This window comes from Heliangelus exortis, chromosome Z (assembly GCF_036169615.1).
Source record: "Heliangelus exortis chromosome Z, bHelExo1.hap1, whole genome shotgun sequence".
NCBI lineage: Eukaryota > Metazoa > Chordata > Aves > Apodiformes > Trochilidae > Heliangelus > Heliangelus exortis.
In genome coordinates, this window is record NC_092454.1 from 37,123,451 (window position 1) to 37,131,994 (window position 8,544).

At 44.2% G+C, this 8,544-nt stretch overlaps 1 protein-coding gene across 1 annotated transcript in view; it reads right to left on the reverse strand.

The window, feature by feature from the left end:
- PTAR1 (protein prenyltransferase alpha subunit repeat containing 1) overlaps positions 1 to 3,066 on the reverse strand; it is a 39,259-nt gene extending 36,193 nt beyond the window's left edge. Inside the window, exon 1 of the mRNA XM_071731926.1 lies at positions 2,872 to 3,066. Coding sequence (XP_071588027.1) covers positions 2,872 to 2,957 — 86 coding nt within the window. The 5' untranslated portion in view covers positions 2,958 to 3,066. The remainder of the gene's footprint in view (positions 1 to 2,871) is intronic.
- Positions 3,067 to 8,544: the final 5,478 nt, after the last annotated feature.

Genomic DNA, 8,544 nt, shown 5'->3' on the forward strand with positions numbered 1-8,544 from the left:
CCAAGTTGCTTATTACATTTATAGACACATGAGGGTATTCATTTTAATCCTCTCTTTTAAGCCAAGGATAAATTACAAGCCCATAAATTTTTCCTATGTACTTGCTTAGCATACTATTTTCTGGAGCAGATCAATAGGCCACCACCTCAGAGACTGCAGCATTTCTGATCAACACAAATACTTGGGCTATGAGGTTATTATCCATTACGGGGTACCTCATTTCCCATAACCAATGTGGAGTTTACCAAAGTTGACAGAACACTGCTTCCCTGAACAGCTAGTGTCAAAAAAACCAAAAAAAACCCACAAAAAATAAAAAAAGGATGGGGAAGGACACAGATAAATAGGAGGTACCTAAATTACGGTCTCAGAGCTGGTCAGCAGTGGAACTGAAATCAAATTGCAGACCATCTGATGCCCATATTGTGGGAAAAACCTGATTCTCACAAGACAGCAGGCTGTATTTAGACAGATATTCCTTTAGGCTTCTTTAACACAACACACAATGAAAAATACTGGCAACCATGGGCCCTGACAGGGTTCATCCACAAGTACTGAAAGAGCTGGGTGATGTTATTGCTGAACCACTCTCCCCCAATTTTGAAAAATCATGGAAAACTGGAGAGGTGCCTGAAGACTGGAAGGAAGCTAATGTCACTCTAGTCTTCCAAAGGGGTAAGAGGGAAGACCCAGTCAACTACAGACCAGTCAGTCTCACCTCCATCCCTGGAAAGGTGATGGAGCAGCTCATTCTGGAGGCCATCTCCAACCACTTAGATGAAAGAAAGGTTTTAAGGAGTAGCCAGACATGGATTTATTACGGGAAAGTCATGCTTAACCAACCTGATAACATTTTATGATGGCATAACCAGATGGTCAGATGAGGGAGGGCAGCTGATGTCATCTAACTTGACCTCAGCAAGGCTTCTGACACTGTCCCTCTCGATATCCTCACAAGCAAATTAGAGAAATGTGGACTGGACAGCTGGGTAGTAAGATGGATTAGGGACTGGCTGAAGGACAGAGCTCCAAGAGTTGTAGTCAGTGGGGCTGAGTCAGGCTGGAAATCAGTGACCAGTGATGTCCCTCAGGGACCGGAGCTGGGTTCAGTCTTATTCCATATATTTCTCATATATTCCAATGACCTGGACGAGGGTATAGAGTGTTATCGTCAGCATGTTCCCTGATGATAGGAAACTGGGAGGGCTGGCTGACATGCCACAGGGCTGTGCTGCCACCCAGTGTGACCTGGACACGTTGCAGACCTGGGTGGGGAGAAAGCAAATGAAATTCAAGTTTTAGGGGCAAGTGTAAGGTACTCCATCTGGGGAGGAACAAGTACAGGTTTGGGGTTGACATGCTGGAAAGCAGCTCTGGAGACAAAGACCTGGGACTAATGGTGGACAACAGGCTCAACAAGAGCCAACATGTGCCCTGGCAGCCAAGAGGGCCAATGCCATCCTGGGGTACATTAAGAAGAATGTGGCCAACAGGTTAAGGGAGGTCTGGTAAGGCCTCACCTAGAGTGTTGTGAGGAGTTCTGGGCTTCCCAGTTTAAGAAGGACAAAGATTTACTGGAGAGTCCAGTGCAGGACTCTTATCACTAAGATGATAAAGGGACTGGAGCATCTGCTCTATGAGGAAAGGCTGAGAGCACTTGGGTTGTTCAGCCTAGAGAAAAGGAGGCTGGGGGGAGGGATCTTATCAATGTTTATAAAAATGTAAAGGGTGGGTGTCAGGAGAATGGGTCTGGACCCTTCTCTGTGGTGTCCAGTGACAGAACTGGTAATGGACACAAAAGGGCACACAAGAGATTTAAACTAAATATGAGAAAATATGTCTTCACTCTGAGGGTAACACAACATTGGAACAGATTGCCCAGGGAAGTTGTGGATTCTTCATCCCCGGAGACATTCAAGACCCACCCGGATGCATTCCTCTCAAACCAGCTCTAGGGGATCCTGCTCTAGCAGGGAGGGTTGGACCAGATGATCCTCAGGGGTCCCTTCAAACCCATTACAATTCTGTGATACTAACAGATCCAGATTTGAAGGTGGCATTTATCAAACTGCACCATTTGTGCAAGGATGGTGTTCAGCAGGCTTCAGTCTGGGACATGTTTCCCCGCGCATTAACATTCAGCCTCGGAGCCCCCAGGACCCTGCTTCCTCCCACGACCCATCCCTACAGGCAAGGGGGAATCCCACCTCGAACACGCGATGCGTTAACACTGCCAAACCTCACACTCAAACACAGTTAATTTAAGAATTTATCATTAGAAAGACACCAATCACTTCCCCACAAGGGAATCCTTGCCGGTTTGCCATCACCAAGCACATGCTACCGACGGAGCTGTTTTTGCCCGCCGGGCTGACGCGGCGGCCGCAGGGCTCACCCGCAGCCGGAGCGCTGCCGCAGCTCGGGCCCGGACCGACACCCGGGCGCACGGGAGTGACCCCCAACTCCCGGAGCGGGTGCTTGGCGGCGCTATGCGGGAGAAAACGGGTCAGTGGGAGAGCACGGAACGTACGCGGCATCAGCGGTCTGCCCCGATGGAGCGCAGCTTCCACGGAAGCCTCCCGGTGCCGGCCCTCCCGCCGGCAGGCTGTGGCGCCCAGGGAGGTGACGCGCTGAAGCCCCCGCGGCCCCTCACGGCCGTGACCTTGGGCCCGGCAGCCGGCCCTGACAGGCACCGCTATGCGACGACCGGCCCGCCGCGCCTCCGGACCCCGCACCCCCGCCCGCCTGCTCGAAGGCGAGGGAGAAGGGGCCGCCGCCGGCCGAGGAGCAGTCACGGGGCTGAGGAGCGGCAGCGCTCCCGGCTGCGGCCCGGCCCGGCCCGACCCCGACCCCGGCCCCCACGCCGCTCACATGTGGGGGTTCCGCTGGAAGGCGTTGCGAATGTCTTTCACCACACGCTGCACCAGCACCGCCACCTCCTCCGGCGACTCGGCCATCTTTCACCTCCTCCTCCGCCGCCGCCGGCCGCGCCGGGCCGGACCGCGCCGGGCGGGCAGAGCGCTTCCGGGTCAGCGGCCCGCCGGGTACCGCGCGGGTGGGTCCGGGCCTCCCGCCCGCCTCAGCCCCTCCCGGGGGTGTGGAACGCAGGAGGTCCCGCCTCCTTCCTCAGAAAGGGTTCCGGTACCGGCCGGTGGCTGCGGAGCGAAAGGGGGTGGTTGCAAAATGTCCCCGGCCGTTGTGCGAGTGAAGGGGATTTCATTCTCCTGGGGGCCGAGGCGGGCAGGGCAGGGCAGGGCAGGGCAGGCGGCATCTTCTGCCGGGGAAGGCGGGGGGACTTGCTGGCCAGCAGCCGCAGGGCCGTGGGGGGGTGGGGTGGGGTGGGGGTGCACCTCCTCGTTAGCGGGGTCCGAGCACTCCCTTGTCGGTTTCGGCTGTCAGTGCAGCTCGGCGAGGCCGGGCCGGGTCCCGCAGTGCCTGAGGGGGCTCCCGCTCGGTTACAGCCGGCAGAGGGCGAGCACCGCCCGCGTTGTCCCGGGCCTGTCCCGCTCACACTGCGCACACTTCCCGGCTACCATTCTCATGTTCGACAGGTAAACAAGCAAAAGCAGCAGCAGTGGTTAATTTATATATTAAAACGAGCAGTTTATACCTGTATGATTTTGTTCATCGCGCTAGATATTAAGCAACGTACATTTAGAAGGACCTTCTACAAGGGTATGTAGTGATAGGACAAAGGGGAGTGGTTTTAAGCTGAAAAAGGATAGATTTAGATTAGATAGTCAGAATTATTTACTGTGAGGGTGGTAAGACACTGGAATAGTTGCCCGGGGTAGCTGTGGATGCCACATCCCTGGAAGTGTTCAACCCAGGTTGGATGGGGCTTTGACAGACCTAGTCTGGTGGGAAGTGTCTCTACCGATGGAAGGGAGTTGGAACTAGGTGGTCTCTAAGGTCTATTCCAACCCACATCATGTTCTGATTCTGTGATTTGAAAGATAAGCACACATGTATAGATTCCCCTGACTTTCAAGAGATGGGTGCACTTACCTGCAGGTGGAATGTGGAGCATACACATTACTGAAGCATAACTGTTGTATTTGGTTATCATTTAGAAGATAATGTATTATTTCAAACCAAGTTGTTTTACAATTCATTAACTACAGGTAATTTAGTTGTCTCTCGTTTGAAAGCTTGCGGTACCATCATCATCGTCATCATCTTTTTTGTCATGTTTTTCCCACCACCAGGAAGGCCTGATAATCCCACTCTGTATTTTTCTTCAGAAAGACAACAAAAGGAGGAGACAGGATCTGGAGAGAAGGGTTCGGTCCACGATATGCATACAAGAACAAGTAGGAGGGTGGATTTCCCTTAGAGAGACACCGAATGTGTTCTCATGTTGAAGCTGCCAATTCTTTGCTGAAATTTGTAAGTAAACTACCCTTATAGCAGACCTGTTTCATGTTGGCTTTCGCCGTTGTGGTAGTGTCCTGGTTTCACTGGAAGAGACTCACAGTCCAGCCATGGAGGGCAGGCCATTAGGAAACCCCAAGTCAGCTGGGATCTTATGTGGGGGCAGCTGACCCAAGCTAAGACGTGTATTGCCTAGCACTTATTTCATGCCCATTACAAGAAGAAAGCATGTGCTGAGGGTGCAGAGTGCTGTTTCATGGAGGCCTGCTACCCCCTCTCCTACAGGCCTCCTTCATGGCCTGCTGCTCCATCTGCTACTCCTGAGGGCAATGCTGAGTATAAATTTATGTACTTCATGTACATGTCTGTATTAGTTTAGTTATTAAATCCTTTTGTATTCCAACCCATGGGTCTTCCTGCTTTCTCTGTTGAGGAGGTCTCATTGAGTGTGAGATCAGACTGCTTTGGTTTAGTCCTGGATATAGACCAAATTAAGACAATGAGATGTTCTATTTGTTTAGATATGACAACTAAAAACATAGAGGTGAAACAGTGTATTGATGCAGTATCAGTGTTAAAAGCTGAAGATTTTTGGGAAACCTCTTCAGCAGTGACTTCTGAAGGTTATTTTCCTGCTTTTTTATGTTGTTTTCTATATATTCCCTTGAATAATATTTTTAGGGGGGTATGAATATCTAATTAAACTTGATGTTATATTTTCCTACTTTATTTTTGTTTTTACTTCATATTTCTCTGGCTGGAGTTGATGTAGAGTCACATACCCTGAACTAAGATCCAGGATTTCTTTATTCCCAATTCCTGTGACTTTTACCTGCTTGACTGTGGGTTGGCTACTTTGATATAATTTACTTAGATAGCCTAAGTGAGGCTTTCAATGCTGTCAGGTGGAAAGCCACTGTAATTGCAGAATTCTGAACAGAAAGCATTTGTAAGCAAAAGATATGCAGCCCACATTTAATAAATAAGGGGAACAAAAGAGCCCATAAAGTTATATGGCAGTTGAAATGTTATTTGTTATATTAAAAGACTGTACTCTTTCACAAGTTTGGGACTCTACAGATTCATTTGAAGTTTCGGTGTATTAAACTCCAAATTAGAAAACTAATTAGATATGGGAGATTTTATGAGGCCTTTTTAATAGCCCATAGATGAAATGGAAAAAAATTAGACTAAATAATCCTGGTTTCAGGTAACTGGGTTGTCTGGCTGTGCAGGTTTTCGTTTGCCTTATAGACTGTACAGACAATTTTATGATGTCTGATGACTGAAATTATTGAACCAAGCTGATGCATTCTGGATGTCAAGTAAGAAAAAAAACCCAAATATGTGGGAAGGTATTGCAACTCTTGGTGGGCACTTTTAGGTGAAAAATCAAAACTGTTTTTTTTCAAAATAACTTTGATTATTATGTTCAATGTAACCCAGGATTTTTAATTTATGCCCATCTGCCTTGCCAGCTTTATGTAGTTGACAGCATACCTTTTTGGGCTTACTGACATTTCACTTTGTCCTGTGCAATTTGTTGAGTGTAGAGGTTTGTTTCAGATTTGTTAGAAGCAGAAAGTTTACCTTGAGTCAGGTAACACAGCAAATTAAATATTTCCAGACGTATATGAAGTTTGAATTCTGTAAAGGGGCTATTGTGAATTAGACCTAAAAGGAACACATTTAAAATGTCATTAATCATATGCAAAGTTCTGCTCTGAAAATGCTGAAAATTGTTACAAAACTACTCGTGAACTTACAAGTTGTAAAAGCAGTTAATGTCATTCACTGACAATACACTGTGGATGATTCCATAAATGCTTTTTGAAGAAGACTGAATATTAAATTGTTATTTAAATGGCATAATGTATTTAAATTGTACCTTATGTCAAAGCTATTAGCAGGCATTGGAATTAGTGTTTCACACCATAATGTGCAGTAGCTTTTGAAAGTGATTATTGAGTTGTCACCTACACTTTCTATAATTTTTGAGTTATCACAATAAATTATTTCAGAAAATATTCTTGTATTATATTTCACATAGGGCATATGAATAAACTGTCTAAAATACACTGTAGTTAAATAACCTAAGATTATATATCTTATCCACCTAAAAATTTCCCTGGGTAATCTGTTCCTATGACATCTGGAGAAGCCTTAAAAATCATAGAAACAATTTGATTGAGGTAGTTCTTCTGTGATGAGTAAAGAATGATGTAGCCTTGTGTGTACCTAAAGTGATATAGCAAGCTTCTGTTACATTAATCTTGCTTTAATAAATAACTAATATATTAGAATAATTCAATTTAGATTCAGTTCACCAAGTATGAAATATAATTGCTAATGTCTTCATGGCCACCTTTGTGAAATATGTGTGACGATCTTGGGTTGTTCAGTGCCCCTCAACTCTTGTAATTTGTTACAGCTTTTTTTGGACAAGCCCAATTGACTTTCATAATATGGATTTAAGCGTCACGTTTTGCACAAAGGCCCCTCACAGTTGATAGGAACTGATGTCTGCTTTAGGAAGGTGGAAACAAGTGCAAAGTAAAACAGACATGTCACTCTTGGCAATTTCCAATGACCTAAGAGTTTTCTAAATAGGTCACAGTGCTTGTGACAAGGGAATTTTACCATCACTGTCCCTGCTTTGCTGCGTATTCCAATGATCATCTGAGAGTTTGACAGCTATGGTACAAATGCAGGAAGGCACGGTACATTTATTCATAAAGCAGAAAGTATCATCCCTCAGACTTCTCAGTGATGTTTCTTAAATGTGAAAAAATATGCTGTGAATATGTATAGTTTTATATTTAGCAGTTCTGCATACATTTGCTTTTCATGCCCAGCAAGCAGGGCAGTTGTCATAGTCTGTGATGGGTATGCCCCATCTTGGCTGAGAGGTTTCTCAGACACAAAGACACAGACACAAAGAGGTTTATCAGACACAAGAGGTTTCTTGTGTCTGATAGGCCTATAATGTTCTGAAAGTTTATTGTACAAGTTTATTGTACATAAGATAATTATTTGACATGTAGTAAGCATTGTATTGTTTACCACTGTTTAATCATTGTTTCATAAGACCTTTGGTTTAGGCTAGAATGGTGACTTCTCTTGGTAGCTCTCCCACAACACTGTTAAAGTGCTGCTCAGACATTGTCAGTTACTTCTGGTTTTTCTGCAAGAGAGCTAGTTCATATGAAAAATTAATGTAAAGCTATTACCACATAAAAAATTAATATTATAATTTAATATTTTTACTGCCATAATTTTTTATTATAATGGATTCTTAACACGGAATATGGTATGGCTTAATTCATCATGTGCAAACATGATCCTCAAATACATAGAAGAGAAAAGGAACAGAAGCAAACTTTACAGTAAAATGTGCTGAAAAAATTTGGATAAGAAGTTTCTGAGAAATATTCTATATATTCTACAGTTTAGGTATAACAGACTTTATTTGTAGATACTAGTTTATCTGTGTTTCTCCAAATAGTTTCTCTTCCCTTCTTACTAGAAGTAAATGCAATTCATATGCCCACAGAAAAAAAAAAATCTTGTATATGCTGAATTACTCAGTATCTTTTGTTACATAGTGTGAAGTTACATAACAACTGAAGCTACTTTGATTTTAATTCTAGAGTAACCTTAGGGAAAAAATTGCTAAAATCTTCTAGTTGTGCTTTATTGATACATATTTAGTATGATGAAAGCTTTCCTAATACTTTTAGTAACGTCAAAATTTTTTTCCAAACAAAACTGTATATTTATTTTAATTAAGATCTACAGTTGATCTGGAGCACTTCTAAATGTATGCTACCACGTGGTTTGAATACATCTACTCTGTCAACAGAGTGAGATGGCTTTTTTAGCAGGAACTGATTAAAACATGCACTTGAATTGGTAAGCCATGCATAATCAACAGAACCAATTACTGAAAGCCTGTCACCTTATTTTTCCTTTTTTAAAATGTAATTTATTTGTTGTCATTTCTCTGAAGGGAAAATAATAGTTTTTAATGCTAGGTGCATACTCTCTATTTTAACAGAGTTAAAGATGCCCATATACTTTTAAAGCAGCATTCAGTTCTGAAAAGTGGGTATTCAATAATAAATTGTAGTATTTTTCTCTAGAGATCCTATAACGGAGTGTTTGTGTAGC